Below are 16917 nucleotides of genomic sequence, written 5' to 3'. Positions count from 1 at the left end.
TCTTTCAGATGAGAGCATCTACACTGGCATGTGCATTTGCACAAGAGATGTGCTTTTGTGCAAGAGCATCCATGCCAGTGTAGACACTCTCTTGTGCAAGAAAGCTCTGATGGCCCTTTTAATCATAGGGCTTTCTTGCACAAGAAATTCATGTTGCCTGTCTACACTGGCCTCTTGCGCAAGAACAGTTGCACAAGAGAGCTTATTTCTGAGTGGGAGCATCAGAGTTCTTGCGCAAGAAGCACTGATTTAATACATTAGAACATCAGTGTACTTGTGCAAGAACTCGTGGCCAGTGTAGACAGGCAGGCAGCAAGTTTTTGCACAAAAGTGGTTGCTTTTGCACAAGATCACACCAATGTAGACACAGCCTCCATCTCTGGATCTCTATCATGGACACTTCCTTGGCATTGTCTCTCTCTCTCTCCCTCTAATCTCATTCAGAAGTTTCTCCTTCCCTATTAATTAACTAGCACCTTTCTTTAGCTACTAAGGGTATGTTTTCACTACAGAGTTTTGTTGGAAAAACAGCCATTTTTCCAACAAAACCTGAGTTACATCCACACTGTAATCACATTTTTTTAAAGTAAATTGAAAGAACAGAGGAGTTTTTCAGGCATTGGTAATCCTCTTTCGCTGATATAAAAGCCTTTCTCCAAAAGAGCTCTTTCAGAAAAAAGTGTGTGTGGACAGAGAGGAGGGTTTTCTTCGGAAGAAGAGGCCTCCAGGAAATAACACAGATGCCCTGGTGGACACTCCATCCATACTAATCATAACGCTATAGTTCCTGTCTCCTGCCAGCTCTTAAAGCTTAAGTCACTCTGGACAAGCTTTGTGGCAGGAAGCCAGACTGAGAGCAGCACAGACCACGTGGTTCTGCCTGCCTACCTCATGGTCCCTCTGGGAGGGTCCTTGGACCCCTGGGCCTGCTCCCTGCAAGGTCCAGCCTCAAGCCCCCAGATACCTTCCTGACCCTTGCAGAGAGAAGGCCCAGGGGTCCCAGGACTCACCCAGAGGGACCATGAGGTGGGCACTGTCCAGGTCTAGAGAGGAGATCCTGTCCCTTTTCGAGTTGTGAAGAGAGAATCTCCACTTCAAGTGGTGGAATGCTGATATATCTGAGTGCATGGCCGAGTTACTGGTGTAGTGTGGACACCCACCATGGACCTTGGAATAGGTCCAGAGTAAGGTAAAGGCGCTCTGCCAGGGATACATCAGGGCCAGAGAGTGCAATTCGTACTCAGGGGCAGGACCCCACACCTGCCCCCATTACTAGGAGCTCCACCAGATTCTGGGGAGTGGGGAATCCATCTCCCCACCCTTTGTGGTGGACTCCAGCCTCGAGACCTCTGTCGTCACGGTCACGGCAAGGGAGGAGGGAGAGGAAATAGACACCATCATCCTGTCCCGGGAGCCAGTGCTTATCAGCCAGGATATCTTGCAGGCCTCATCTGATGCTGGGGAGGGATCTTCAAGTGAGTGCTCTGTCACACACACAGGATGAGGGAGGTGGGCACAGAAGGGGTGGGGTGCAAGCATCACTAGGGCTGCTCACGCTGGATATTGTGCTACAGTCCATTGTTAGTATGTGCAGCGTGGACTCAGCAGGCAGCTACTGAACATGGGTGGGATTCTGCTGCCATGCTCAGAGGAAGACATGTATGTCCAGCTCCATTTGGGCCCTCCCAGCACCTGTCATTGCTGGAAGCAGGCTAGCCACAAGGGCAGAGGCATGACCCCACACACCTCGAGAAGTGATGCACACAGCACGCGGGTATGCCTGCACGGGCAAGGCACCACCCACTCCCACAGGCAGCTCTCTGAGCCGCAGGTGTATGTGCAGATAGCAAGGAGGGCCAGGCTGTTCCCAGCTCCTCTGCTGCCCACAGATCCCACTGTGGCTGGATCCTTCCTTTGCCTGCTTGTCTGTGGGCTGGGGGGTGGGGAGGGAAGTGGGCAGCATGGTTCTCTGGGCACCTCGGGGCCCCTGCGAGGCAGTGCCTGCTGCAAGGCCTTGCTCCCGGGACATCCGCCTCCTCTGGCCCAAGGACTGTTGGTTGCTGCTCACAGAAGAGGGCATGGCCTCAGGGACAGTGTCTGTATAGATGACTGACTGCCTTGCCCTCTTTCTGTTCTCTACAGCCAGACCAGTTGGGACTGAGGGGTCCTAAGGAGCCAGGGTCCAGGAAGACCTCATGCACCAGCATGTCAGCATCCTGTGCGACATGCAGCAGACCGTGGCGCAGAAGATACGCAAGGATGCTGAGTGGCGGAACTGTGCCTGGGACCAGCTCATGTAGCGACTTGATAGCAAGTGTACCATCATGAGAGAAATGATGTTGGGGAGGCCCTGGGGCTGGCATCTGCCTCCCACTCTAGGAGGAAGGCCTCCTCCTTCCTCTCCACAGTGTTGTGCAGGACACAACATGCTGTGATCACTTCATGGATATTGTGCTCCCCCACGTCAAGGTAGGTCAGCAGGCACCTGAACCGTGCCTTGAGGCGGCCAAAGGCCCACTCAACCTGGATTCTGGTCCTGTTCAGGCAGCCATTAAATTGCTCCCTACTGGGGTCCAGATGTCCAGTATAAGGTTTCAGAAGCCATAGCATCAGGGATAAGCCACATCTCTCATGATGCACAATGGCATCTGTACATCCCCAACTGAAAATTCACGGTGGGGAAAGAATGTACCTGCCTCCAGCTTTCTGTACAGGCTAGAGTTCTGAAACACATGGGCATCGTGTGCCCTGCCCGACCACCTGACAAAAGCATCCATGAACGTCCACAGTGGTCAACCAGGGCCTGCAGCACCATAGAAAAGTAGCCCTTGCGATTTATGTATTGGGCTGCCTGATGCTCTGGTGCACAGTTTGGAATATGGGTTCCATCTATGGTTCCAGCACAGTTTGAGAACCTCAGGGCAGCAAATCCAGCCACGATTGGGTCCAGATCTCCCAGACGGATGACTGTGCGCAACAGGATGGAATTGATGGCCCTCACAACCTGCAGAAGGAGACAAACAAGCACACAAAACAGAGAATAAGAGAGGGAGTGCCTGAGCCCTTGGGCAGTACCTGATCCCCTCCCATTCTCTCCCCCCCAAACTCTCCAGGAGCCACCCCCATGAAGCTCCTCCCCCCCCCGCACCAGGGCTGTGTGAGGGTGGGACTGCAGAACCTCCCAGGGATGGGGCTTCCCCTCCACTCCATCTCCCACACCTTCCAACCCCTCCTTTCCCAAGGGTCCCCCTTTCCCAGGACACTCTCTCCCCGCCTTCCCCCGCCCGTGCAAGGACTGCAGCCCGAGAGTGCCTTACTTGCATGAGGAGGGCCTCGACAGTTGATTTCCCCATGCCAAACTGGTTGCCCAGCAACCGGTAGCTGTTTGGGGTGGTGTGCTTCTGGATGGCACTCGCTTCTCCAGGGAGATGGCAGGCTGCAGGTGTGTGTTGCATCTCCAGAGGGTGGGGGCAATCCAGGCACATAGCTCCAAAAAGATGGCCTTCTGCATGCAGAAGTGTTGGAGTCATTGTTGGTCATCCCACCACTCTATGACCAACTGGTTCCACCAGTCCGAACTGGTGTCGAGCCTCCAGAAACGCCTCTCCACTGGGGGGTATATTGTCAGAGTGGAGCAGCTGCACCCAGAGAGAGGGTCCCAAGAATAAGCTGGGGGTTCAGCTCAGTTAGGAACAGGAAGGCAGCTGGCACAAAGTGCTGCAAAAAACAGCAGCATGGCTGTGTGGGGCTATCACATGCCCAGGGGCAGCTCCGGCTCTATGGCACCAAGAGAAAAGTTGTGGCATCCAAAAAAGCAAGGCAACCACAGCAGGCACTGTAAGAGCTTTTCTGTCCCTCAAAAATGCAGGCAAGCATGCATCAGAATCAGAGAAACTGCTGTCCAGAGGGGTCCCTTTGAGTGCATGTCTCTGCAAGGTTCCCGCATCAGCACTTGGAAGCCACGAGTGACCTAAAGCCCTGGCTGAAGTGGTTCTGGGTGGCCTTTTATGTGTGGAAGATAACGAGCCGTCACTCTCCATTATGTTTAAGCAACAAGTTGCCAGAGGCAGTTTATTCGAGCAATATTGCAAGGGAAGACAGCAAAAACGGTTCTTCAAATTCAAAACAATTAAAAGCCAATATATATATACCTTTCTATTACATATAACATTAAACAATTACTTCCCTGCCCACTCAGTTCCCATCGGACACTTCTTATCTCAAGGTTCTTACTGAGGTAAGCATTCTACTCTTATCAATGTGAGAGAGACAGAGAGGCGAACACAGCGTCTCTTCTAGCTCTTGCGTTAGCAGGAGTCAGAGTGAACCAGACTCTTGCTCTGCTACTGACAAACCCTGAACTGGCCACCCAAATCCCCTTTCCCTTAGTCCTGCTTCCACATATGCGAGAGAGCATCCAATCAGTCTGTACGCTCTCTTTCAAAAGCAGATCACTTTTTTGATGTCTGGTATTTATAAGGCTCTTGCCCTCTCTTGCTCTAGAAGGTGACTGGTCACCTTGTTCATCTTGCTAAGAATTCACATACACATTCTTTTTCCTTTTTAGGACAAGTTGTTCCTCCCATGATTGAGACAGGACAGTACTTCAAAGGCTTTCCAAACTTCAAAGAAAGTAACCCCCTCTGTTCACTGGTGAGCACTTTTGAAGTCCTTTGAAAAATGCCAGCACGAGTGTTAACAGTTAGTTGCCTGTGGCCATGTATACCATGCTTCACTTTGCCTTGTCTACTCAAACTGACATTCACTAAGGCAACCACTAGATCCGGTGACTCCCACTCACCCATATGTATTTTTCTTCAAAACAACACAACAACAACATGCCCTTCAGACAAACCACGTTTATTCCTTTCTCAGCATCTTTTAAAATAATCTTTGAAATAGCTTCCTTAACATTGTAAATCATAAGGCTATGGTTAGGTTGGGAACAGTCCTGGGTCACAGAGTAAATCAGTACATAGAAGACAGTAAGAACTGTGAGAGATCTGACTTTCTTTTTTCCATCTCTGTTCTCCTCATGCTTTTACCTGGGTTTTAGGTGCAGGGAAACATGGTGGCTTACTGCTGGTAACTCCTGCAAGAAAAATAATAGGGAACATGCTGTAATTTTAACTTTCCACCCTTTATTTCATAGACATCTCTTCCTCTGTTTCAATGTTTATAATGCTGAAATTTAAGAACCAAATTGTTAGTTGATCATTGTGGGAAATTTTACTTCAGAAATTGACAAAGATTTGCAACAATGCCCCTGGTTGGGTCATCTGGTGTGACTGACCCTGGGACACCTGATTGTAAAGCGTGAGTTTTTGCTGCTAGTTAGCTCCTGCATAGTAGCTGCCTGAAATCACTATATATGATGTAATTAGTAGGGGGGGAGACTAAAAGCCACAGTGGCTTAGAGCAGGTTATCAGCACTTAGCATAGTGAATATCTGGTGAGGATTTTCACGAGAGATGTCTCTTAGGTGCAGAAAGGTAGGTGAATTGTGATGAGGCCCCCTAGTCACTAATCCTAGACCTGATCCTAATCCCATTAATTGACTTTAAGTGATGCTAGGCAGGATCAGCCCCCGTGAACTAAAGTGCATATAATTTCAGAGATGTTGGCAGCTTTTTAAAGCAAAATTGGACAATTAGATGAAATGCACAAACCTTCCATTCTGACAGGTTTCACTTTGTTGCAAATATTCCACACAGCCCTAAGTGTCATGCCAAGTTCCTTCCCCTTGCTGCAATTTACTCTCCTGTGTTGTTGAAAATGCCATACTCACAGGCACCATCATAACACACTTATTTGGCTAGGTTTTTGTAGCATTTGGGACTGAGAAATTGTCTCTGAGACTCTTCCATGCATACAATCCCAGTATTGAGTCAAGTTGGCCTCCTGTTGACCCAGAAGGGGAAACAATCCCTAAGATCCCTTGGTAGGCAGTGCCAGAGCAACTCAGCCTCACCCACCAGAAACTGAAAGGTGGGGCTAGAAGTATAAAAGGAGAAGCTCAGAGCTCAATTGGAGCCCAGCAGTTAAGCCAGCCAGACATTCCATCTGACCTCCCAAGGAGGAAGGCCCAGCTGCCATGCCTGAGAAGGGAGAACTGGCCTGGGCTGCCAGGGCCCTTGCTGGACCCAGGAGACTGGATTAGGCCACCTGGGTCACTGCCAGGCCCACAAGACTAGCCAGTTAATCCACCTCCCTCCATCAGTTGTTAGGTCAATGAAAGAATTCTTCTTTTGACCCAGTGCTGTCTAAACCAGCTATGTCTTTTAGGGGGATGGACTTCACAACCAATGAGAGGCATATCTACACCAATGTCAGTTTTCAATATAGATCAGCTCTTAGACAAATTCCTATCCTTAGTAATGGTAGGAAAGTTTCCAGGATTTGGACCTGTACTATTAAGCAGCACACAGATAATGCTATGAGACTGTCTTGAACTAACAAAGCAAAACAATTCAGAGTTGAACTTAAAATAATGTCTGCACTAATAGGATTTGTGCTGCACCATATACAGATGACGTATTGTCCCTTTGGGAATGTATGGCTGTGCTATTAACAGTAATGTCAATGGAATTAATATTTGATGATACTTAGAGGCAGAAATCCCTTGCCAATATGATGCCATGATATGGTCCATAGTATGCTGTTATAGTCAGCCAGAAAGCATAATATTTTGCTGCATCTTTTCCCATGGGAGTTGCATAATAAGCCAATGTGGGGTAGAAAGTGACTCCACAAGGGGAGCTGACAGCTCACATCCAGGGTCCTTGAAGAGCCACTCACTCCCATGGGGATAAATTACATGGGGCTGCAGCTGGCTAGTTTTCCAGGCCAGCAGCAGAGGGTCCCCAGCAGTCATGGAGGAAAAGAGGTGAAGAGCAGACCCTAGTCCCCTCCTGCACCTCCTGTTAGTGTCCCCCCGCTTCTAGGTTGTGGGCCACACAATTAAAAAAAGAGGTGCTGTGGAGCCTACACATGAATGCACACCTGTCAGCACCCCAGCAGAAGGCAAAGACAGCACTGCCACCTGCCCTCCCCCAGCAATGAATCCACATTCTGGCCTAGCTGTCCCAGTGGGGATAAGGGTGCATCTAATGCAACCCCTACAAGAGGGCTGGTTTGAATCAAGCCTAGTGTTTGTTTTAGAAGAGTGACCAAAGAGTCCCAGCTACCTTTATTTTACTCTTTACGGGCTACCAAAATGATTGTTTAGCTGCATTTCTGACAACACAATTAATGCGTAGGCTGAGGCCATGTTTTGCAGAGTTAGAAACCAACACACTTTCAAATCAGTTGAGTCACAACCCATCTAGCTCCGTACCGGACACCACTATTATCCTGCATGTCTCCTCAGACATTAGCCATCTGAATGAGGGGGTGAGACAGAATAAACTCCAGTTACTTTGCTGAAATTATATCACAACAGGCAGCCAATCAAGCCATAGAACAACACATGCTATTGGACTGAAATTTCACTCACCAGGAATTACCTGTAGTCCATCTCTCCTCTGGCCTGCATTTAAAACCATCAGTCTTCTGAAAGTCTGAGCAGATGAGGCACTGTCTCCTTATACATGGGCCCTTCTAGTAGACAGATGAATGAAGGAAAATAATTGCAGTGCAGGGAGATTGTTGCTTCCTGTTTAATCGTGGTTCTGGGAAGGTGTATGAATTCTTCAGATATTGTTCACAATAATCTCCAGATCATGCCACATCCCACAAATGCTGTGAGCATCCTTACAAACCATTTTATGTTACACAATTTCAGCTTCATTTCTGAAACATAGCTTGGTCTGCTTCAATTGCAGGGGCAAGTTTGAGAATGTCAATCAAATAGTAATCAAACACAACACGAAATTAAAAAAAAACTATACCTGGCTTTTTAAAGTGGATCAAATTTATTATCTTTAAAAACTGAAGTTGTATCTGTGGATAGGTCCCGAGACAGGAGTGACTAGAGCTGAGTTCTGCTCCCTGTGCTTCTGGTGATTAGCTGCATCATCTTGGAGAACAGTCACTTAGCATTTCTGTGCTTCAATTTTCCCAACAATATAATGGGGATAAAGCTACTGACCCATCTTTGTAAAGTGCTTACCGCTGAAAAGCACTACAGAGATATTATTAATGGTAAATAAAGAAAATGGCATGAAAGTCAGTAGCTATTCTCACTTCTATGGGTAAATCAGTTAGAAACCTAGGGAAATTGTTCTGAAAGGCTCTGAACATGCAGCATAAGAGAACATGAAACTTACAGGTTCAGTGATGTTAATAAGATCTGCTGTCTCTAATTTATGATCTAGCAAGAGAGTCTTCTTGAAACACTCCACTTTCCAGACAGAGGCGAGGACAGGGCTGTAGTAGCTGGACAGGGATGAACTATAGATGATCTACATGGATATTTCCATCTCTAATTTCTATGCTTCTATAAAATGAAACAGTATATATGGGACCTCTAATTTAAACAACTGTTACTTCATGTTAGCTTTGCAGAATCAGGCCTTGGGGTTAGGAAAATGTTGATGGAAAAGACTCCTGTAATTCTAATATCACAAGTATTATTCAATTACTTACAGCTCTGTATCAATCTACAACAGAGCAGTAGGTGCAGGAAACAGTTCAAATGTTATTGTCCATTTAAAAAAAATTATGATCTCTTCATTATCAGCTATTATTTACTTCTCTCCAATCCCTCACAGAAGACCTAGCACAAATAACTGCAGGATTATGCAACCTGGCATAGTCCATTTACACTACTATACCACTGTTGGTAGCAAAGTATATATAATCCATAACAGAAATTTCATTTAAAAGGTGATTATCACTTTGTGAGATGTAATGGTTCAAGAGCTATGTTGCAACCATCTCAGCTCTTGTATGTCACTTAAGATGTATGAAATATGTTTACTTAATAAATGTCTGATTTTCATTTTCTAAAATTAAAGATGAGCTAAAACCCATTATATTCAATGGAGTCAGCCCAGCTTTAGAGCTTTAATAACAAAAACCTCCTGACTTTTGAGTGGGTTGAGACTGAAATGGGTGATGGTACACACAGCGTTCTAGCAACAAAGGCCTTGTTGCTGTAACTGAATCTAAATGGGCAGCTCCAAATAGAGGATCACTGTCAATACCAGTAATTACACAACACTGGGAAGAAATGTTTTCCATTACTTTTTCTGTGAAGGACGCTGATTCAGAACTTAGAAACTGGAGAAGTTTTATGTTGACTAGTCTTGGTGCACCTGGCATTACTAAAGCAATTGCAAAGTTAAAGGTCAGGGGAAAAAATCAAACCTGCTGGCAATGTAGAAAATTCCACAAATGCTTCTTTTTTTTCCCGTTGCTCCAGAGGAAGCTGCCAGGGCATCTGATGGGGCTTTGCCATGACCTTCACCTTGTAGGCCATATTGGGCTTCAAATTTAAAAACTGGTACTTATAGCTAGCAGCCTTGACAATATCGAACTCTTCTTCATTCAGAAAGATCACATGACTGTAATTGCTATTGGTAGGAAGCCAGGACAGCTCAGCGGAAATCTGGGTTATGTTGTCCACCTTAAGATGTGAAGGTGCCACGATAACATCCTTCCCAACTAACAAAGTGCACAGTAGCTCATCTGAGGTACCTCTGCTCGTAATGCTCTGAATCGATATTCGGTATGTGCAAGTAGCAATGTTAAGTTTTTCTATAAGTGCTTTAGTTCTGCTTCCCAAGGACACATTCATGCGTATTTCTTTGTCAACCAGGACATTGTAGCTGTTAATCATTCCCCATCCAGGTGGCACAACTGGTGGCTCCCAGCCCACAATAACACTTTTGGCTAGTTGTTTAATAAGGGTTATTTTTCTAGGATAAGGCACAATGTCTTCTCCAATTTCATCAATGTTCACATCAAAAGTCCCTGTGCCATTGTTGATTACACTAGACTCTACGTGACTTGGTGGATTGATCTCCAGTAGACTATCTCCTTCCAAAGCATGATCTGAATGGTTGATAAAATTCTGATCCTGTTCGCTGCCTAAGATGCTTGACAAACGGGACTCGTTATCTTGAACAAAATCCACAAAGTTGGAAGGGACCAATCCTCTTTGTCCATCTAGAAGTTCACCTGGTGAGAAAGAACAACCAAATATCATGTTAAAAACTCTCACACAGGACCAAACAAGCTGACTTCTAGATGACTCTCTCCTTTGGTCATCTTGGGCTGAAGAAGTACATTAAATAATATGAAATCCTGTATGTCATTGTAAGAGGTTGCAAGACACTGAGAGGTCCCTGGTAAACCAGGGGTTAACTGCAGCTCAGACTTCCTCTTTCTCTGGCAGAAAGGCTCTGTAAAAAGCATGTTAAGAAGCTGACTGGGAAAGTCTGCTTCCTCAGATAGGAATTAAAGGACTAGATTGGAAGGGGACTTTTCTGTGCATGCTTTTTTTGCTTTTGCTCACTTACTTTTTCTCTTACAACAGAGATTATTTTTTAAGAAAAAGACCTCAGTGGCTGTAACTATTTTGTTCTGCTGACTTACTGATCCAGCTGATGGATCCAAGTGGTTATAAAACTCAATAGAATACTGTTAATATGCATTTTCCAAATACACACAGCCTGGAACCTACGCACTAAAGCAAGTAGCCTCTCTCTATCTCCCATCAAAGATTCATAGCTATGGCCTTCATATTACAGCCTCCATTACTATCACACAATTAAACCATGAACTAATCACTATGGATTTGTCTACCCAGAAGCGTTATTTTGGAATGACACCTGTGTTTACACACAAGCAGTTATTTCAACATAATGTCGAAATAATGTTGAGCTAGAGGACTGCTTACTCCAACTCCTATAACTCTCATTGTATGAGGAGTAAGTCAAGTTGGGGGAAGAGTGCTGTATCTCAAAATAACTGCTGTGTAGATAGCACCAAAAATTGAAATAAGCTATTTTAACTTAAGCTAAGCAATTAGCTCAAGTTGCATAGCTTATTTCAAGTTTAGCCCTGCTGTGTAGACATACCCTTGCACTTAAGGCTCAGGCTACGTCTAGACTGCAAGCCTCTTTTGAAAGAGGCTTTTTCGAAAGGTACTTTCGAAAAAGAGCATCTAGACTACAACCAATACTTTTGAAAAAGCAAGCCTCTTTTTCGAAAGAGAACACCCAGGCAGTCTGGATGCTCTCTTTCAAAAAAGCAAAGTTTGCATTACATAGCACCTTTTTTCAAAAGAGCACTTTTGAAAAAAGGTGTTATTCCTCATAAAACGAGGTTTTCCGTGTTTACTCTTGAAAGAACACAGCAGCAGTCTAGATGCAGGGGAAGTTTTTTTAGAAAAAAAGCCATTTTTTTCAAAAAAACCTTGTAGTCTAGACACACCCTCAGAGTGGCAATTGTGTTAGTTTGTATGTGTATAAATGAGTAATCCTATGGCACCTTAAAAACCGACAGATTTAATTGGATAAAAGCTTTCGTGTGTTAAAACCACTATGTCAGGTGCACAAATAAATCTGTTAGTCTTTAAGGTGCCACAGGTCTCCTTGATACTTTCACTGAAGTCGATAAGAATCTCAGGCAGACAATAAAACCCAGGATTTAAGCAGCACACACAGGATGATTTGATCTCTCATATTGTGAAGCTGCTTTGAATGTATTATTATGTGTATTTGAATAGCACTAAAAAGGCCTCAGCTGAAATCAGTCATGTGGCTCTAGGAATTGGAACATTACACAATAAGGGAATATTAGCTTTGTCCAGAAAAAGATAATCATCTAAGTAGATAAGAAAAGCAAAAGCTGGATCATTATTAACCCCATTTTAGAGGTGAGTAAGGCATCGAGAGACTAAACGACATGCCCTGAATCAGAAGAGGAGTCTGTGGCAGAGCCAGAAATTGAACCAAATATCCCGAGTCTCAATCCAGTATCTTGACCATAAGGATTCATTTCAGTGAGGATGCAATCAGGCATGTGTAATCATGTTTGTATACAAGCATGTCTCAGCAATTGCTAATGGGATTTCATTAGTGAAATATTGCACATCTGTAGATCTTTCAGAGTTCAAACTCAGTGTATTAGCAAAAGTTTATAGTGTTAATTTAGGACACCAAATAAATGGTTTTGTTACTAGTGAATATTGAGTTATTTGAGGTACAAATAAGGTTGATACACTGAGACAATAAAATTATTTATCAACTGTTTTATCACTGCTAAATGTTCATGAAACACATATCCAGCCTTAAATGTAGGTAATAGATAAGCAAGTTAAGAAATGGTCAACTTGTGTTGTCTTATACATACTTTGGCACGTGGAAGTAAAAATTAAAGTGACCAAGGCCCTGGATCTGTAGGGCACTTAATCACGTATGTACTTTTCCTCATATGCAGTCCCACGGCAGTCAAAATGCAGGACAATGTAGCACTTTAAAGACTAACAAGATGGTTTATTAGATGATGGGCTTTCGTGGGCCAGACCCACTTCCTCAGATCTGAGGAAGTGGGTCTGGCCCACGAAAGCCCATCATCTAATAAACCATCTTGTTAGTCTTTAAAGTGCTACATTGTCCTGCATTTTGCTTCAGCTACCCCAGACTAACACGGCTACATTTCTATCACTATTCCACGGTAGTCAGTATGTCTACACTGCAATTTAAGGCCAAGGTTCAAATTAGGCTCAAGCCTAACCTTCCTTCTGTCTACACACAAATCATATGAATACAGGGCTCAGACCTTGGATCCCATGAGGGTGGTCAATCTGAGTCTTGAGTCAAGCCAGGACTCAGGATTCAAATCAGATTGCTTTGTAGTGTAGATACAGCCCCTCTGGACTCATGCTCTTGCAGTCCAACAAAAGTATTCCCAGGGCTGACTTTGTCCTCTGGACAGTACAATTAGTGGACAGTCAAGTTTTCCCACATTGCACCACAAACAAAGGGTTAGAGTAATGACATTTTGGGAGGACAGTAGGAAATCTCGGTTATTGGTCTCAGATTTGCATTATGCAGTAAGATGTTGAAGCCTCCATTTGGGACCAAGGATTCCACCATTTCTAACTGGAGTTACAAATAAGTGTAGATGCTTAAGCCACAGGTTAACAAACCCAAACTTTACTAACTGGAGTTCTGCTAAACCTGGATTCCCAGTGTAGACTACGCAACAAATCCTGTGTCTAGACTACACCTCTCTGTCAACAGAGAGATGTAGATTAGGCACATCAAAATTGCTAATGAGGCAGGGATTTAAATGCTACTTACCTGAGACAAGTTATGTATGCACTGAAGTGCTTTGCAAAACAGTGCTAATGATATTTGAGTGCTAATGATATTTAACACGCTGCACAAAACTAAATCAGCTTAAAGTGAAGGGCAGCCCTTTGTGGAAAAACTAAATTATGAAGTCAATGTTGCAGGGAGCAACATCAGTCTGAAAGGGAATGGAAAGAAAACAGTATTCATGGCATTGTTAATCCACTCATATCAAAGCATTATGTACTATCTTGTTCCACTATGACTTTGTATCAGTGTCTAGCAAGAGGAAATTCAACATAGAAGAATCAAATATTTATAGATTGAAGAGAGTCAAGGATCTCTCAGGCAAAAACTAAAATCTCACGGAGCTGTCTTGTCAGCGCAAATCCTGTCAAATAGGAAATGCTGATGGTTCAGGGAATCTTACAAATTAGCCGTGAGTGGAAGGAGCTGCTGTATAGGTGCATAAATTCTGTTAATTACAGGGAACAAGATAAAGGGCTTTATCAATTGCTTTTGATTGTGGAGAACGTGGCAAGGCAGTTAAAATGTTTCAAATCAACATAAACTAATAAGATATAAATAAAAAACCTTCATAGAAGCCATCTTCATCCATGTCTCCATATACGTAGAGGTATTTTCCTGCTGTAAGAGGGAGCTCTGCTTCTGGATTTTCATTTGGTCCATCAAATGGGTTGTAACTACAGTGAAGCACAGATGGAAACTTCATTCAGTCAATGGGTGTATTTAATGAGTTACAATCCACACTCCACTGCATATTAACCACACAGCAGCATATAGTTCTAAAGGCTGCACATGAGAGGAACTCTAGAGTCCCATCTTCTTGCTGCACCTTTGGAAATACATATTTCATATTTTAGCGAGCCTAAAGGAATCAGAGGAACCTTTATATTACATTATTATTGTTGTTATTATTTATATTGCTATAGCACCTAGGAATGTGCTAACCTTGTGCTAGGTGTACGCAGAACAAAAAGAGGCTTTCTTCCTACCACACTGAGCTTGATTACGATGGCCACACTGTGTCAGACTAATGGTTAATATCACCCAATATCCTGTCTTCTGACAGCTGCCAAGGCCAGATGCTTCAGAAGTAATGAACAGAACAGGGCAATTACTGAGTCTAGTCCCAGCATCTGGCAGTCAAAGATGAAGGACACTCAGACCAATGGGGATCTATTGATAGGTCGATCCCACCTGAACTTATCTAACTCTTTTTGTGAATCAAGTCACACTTTTCCCCTTTACAACATCTTCTGGCAAGGAGTTCCATAGGTTGACTGTGTATTGTGCGTAGAAGTGTTTCATTTTGTTTATTTAAAACCTGCTGCCTATTAATTTCATAAGGTGACCCCTAGTTCTTGTGCACATGAAGGGGAAAACAACACTGCCTTTTTGATTTTTTCCACAACATGCATGATTTTATAGACCTCTATCATATTTCCTCTTAGTCTCTTTTCTTTTTTTGAACAGTCCCGGTACTTTCAATATATCCTCATATAGTAGCCGTTCCATACTCTAATCATTTTTGTTGCCTTTCTCTGTACTTTTTCCAATTCCAGTATACCTTTTTTGATTCAGGGGCACCAGAACTGCATACAATATTAAAGCTGGACATACTATGGATTTATATAATGGTATTATGATATTTATTCTCAAATACCTTTCCTAACATTTCTTAACTTTGTTTCTATGACTGCCACTGCACACTGAGTGGATGTTTTCAGAGAATTTGCTGCAATCTCTAAGCTAATTTATGGCTTATCATTTTGTACATAGAGCTGGGATTATGTTTTCCAATTTGCATTATTCTACATTTATCAACACAGAACTTTATCTGCCAACTTGTTGCTCAATCACCCTGTTTTATGAGATCCTTCTGTAAGTCTTCTCAGTCAGCTTTGGATTTAACTACCTTGACTAGTTTTGTATCATGTGCAAACTTTGTCACCTCTCTGCTTACCTCTTTCCAAATAATTTACTAACTCTTTTAGTCTCCTTTAAACATACCAGCCTATATCTTTACTGAATTTTAAAGCAACTACATAAAACCTTATATTGCTCTTTCTCCCAAATCATCTCTATCAAGATCTGTTAATTTTCATGAATTATTCTTCTCCATGAAACAATAAATTATAGCAAAATCTAACTCGCACTCAGATAAAAGTTTTTACAAGGCATAAAGAATTTATCCAATATTTGGGTTAGATTATGAATTGGCAAGTCTTGCTGAATAGCCGTCACTGGATAATCATGCTTATAATAATTCCTTGAAATTCTCATGCTCTGAGTGGGCCAGAAAAGAGTTTAGACCTTTGCACCCATCAGAACATCAGTATTAAGGTAACATTAAGGGCCCAATGTAAAGCTTACTGGAATCAACAGATACCTTTCAATTAGAGGTTTGTATTAGGCCTTAATCTCCTCCTATCTCTGGTGTGTATAAATAAAATAATAAAAAACATATCCCATTCCTGCTTTACTCTGGTTGCAGGTAGAGCTGAACTCAACCTTTGCAGATACCATGAACTTCTGTGTTTAGCACTAGTACTACTAAGTCCTGAATAGCTACTGATTTGTTAGGATGGCTTTACTGCTCATGGAGAATACAAGATGGAGCTATAAAACAAAGCCTTTTAGAAGAGGATCTGTACACTGTATCAGCAGAGCATAGCGGAAGTTCATGTTCAAATGGAAAACCTAGCCAGTCTATTAGAGAATAGGATTTTACAATCCGCTCCCTCCAAGATGAAGAGTAGGACAACAAACAGGAAACAGAAAGCTTCTTGTTCATTGTTTCAAAATGCTGCCTTCCCATACACAGCTTAGTAACAGTCTTGGTAGCCTCATGGTGTAATGATTGCCCAAGCAATCTTAAGGGAACAAGGTAAAAATGAAAATCTGTTTAAAACAAGCACTAAAATTAGAGTGACAGCCCATGCCTAGAAGGATTTAGTCACAGCAACATAGTTATTTTTAGCATGCAAGCGCTCAGTGTGTATGTATTCTCTTCAAAGTGGCACTTTCTCTCTGACATAATCCAAGAGTCAGTCTGAACAAATTGCTTTGGTGTGAGTGTGTCTATCTTTCTCTGTTGTATACATACTCAGAGTTACTTCCTGCTGTTTATTTTTTTATACAAACGCTCATGCCAATATTAGTATTTAATGATACCCACCTCATTAGCATTTAATGAAAACTTTCTGACCACCTATGGTGCTACTCTGACTGGTTTGTGAGCCCATTTAAATGTACAAGATTTCCTGTCTCCTGGCACCAACAAATCCCTCTTATGTAGTCAGTATTGCCAATGCAATATAAAAATTGCTTGCATTTTGCTCACAGGAAAATAGCATAGGCTATAAAAACAGCACATTTCTATGAGCACCACACCAGCTCCTGGCTCTTGAAATGAAGATGTGCTTCTAGTAAAATACAGACACATATTTACTTGCTGACTGAAACTGCATGGGAAGCACACGCTGATTATACTTTCACAGCTGTTAAATTTAAAGTTTTGTTTTATTTAAGCTCAGAAGTATATTTAATTGCCTTGAAATTACCATGGAAAAGCTGGTGTGCACCATTTCATGGATCAGTTTGTGAAAAATAGAATAATATTTAATCTATGAACATGCCACCAATAGAC

The 16917-nt window shown here is 43.1% G+C and overlaps 1 protein-coding gene across 19 annotated transcripts in view; it reads right to left on the bottom strand.

Moving 5' to 3' along the window:
- Positions 1–16917, bottom strand: part of RIMBP2 (RIMS binding protein 2) — a 185512-nt gene that overhangs the window by 60502 nt on the left and 108093 nt on the right. For all 19 annotated transcript variants that reach the window (XR_012895994.1, XM_075898436.1, XM_075898437.1 and 16 more), the window contains 2 exons: positions 13839–13948; positions 9310–10122 (listed from right to left, as the gene is read on the bottom strand). Coding sequence is in view for 18 of the 19 variants with exons in the window: in XM_075898436.1 (XP_075754551.1) it covers positions 9310–10122; positions 13839–13948 (923 nt within the window). In the remaining variant the exon portion in view is untranslated. The remainder of the gene's footprint in view (positions 1–9309; positions 10123–13838; positions 13949–16917) is intronic.

Source organism: Pelodiscus sinensis, chromosome 15, assembly GCF_049634645.1.
Source record: "Pelodiscus sinensis isolate JC-2024 chromosome 15, ASM4963464v1, whole genome shotgun sequence".
Taxonomy (NCBI): Eukaryota; Metazoa; Chordata; order Testudines; family Trionychidae; genus Pelodiscus; species Pelodiscus sinensis.
Note: the sequence above shows the minus strand (reverse complement) of the source record. Positions and strands in the feature narration are given on the sequence as shown.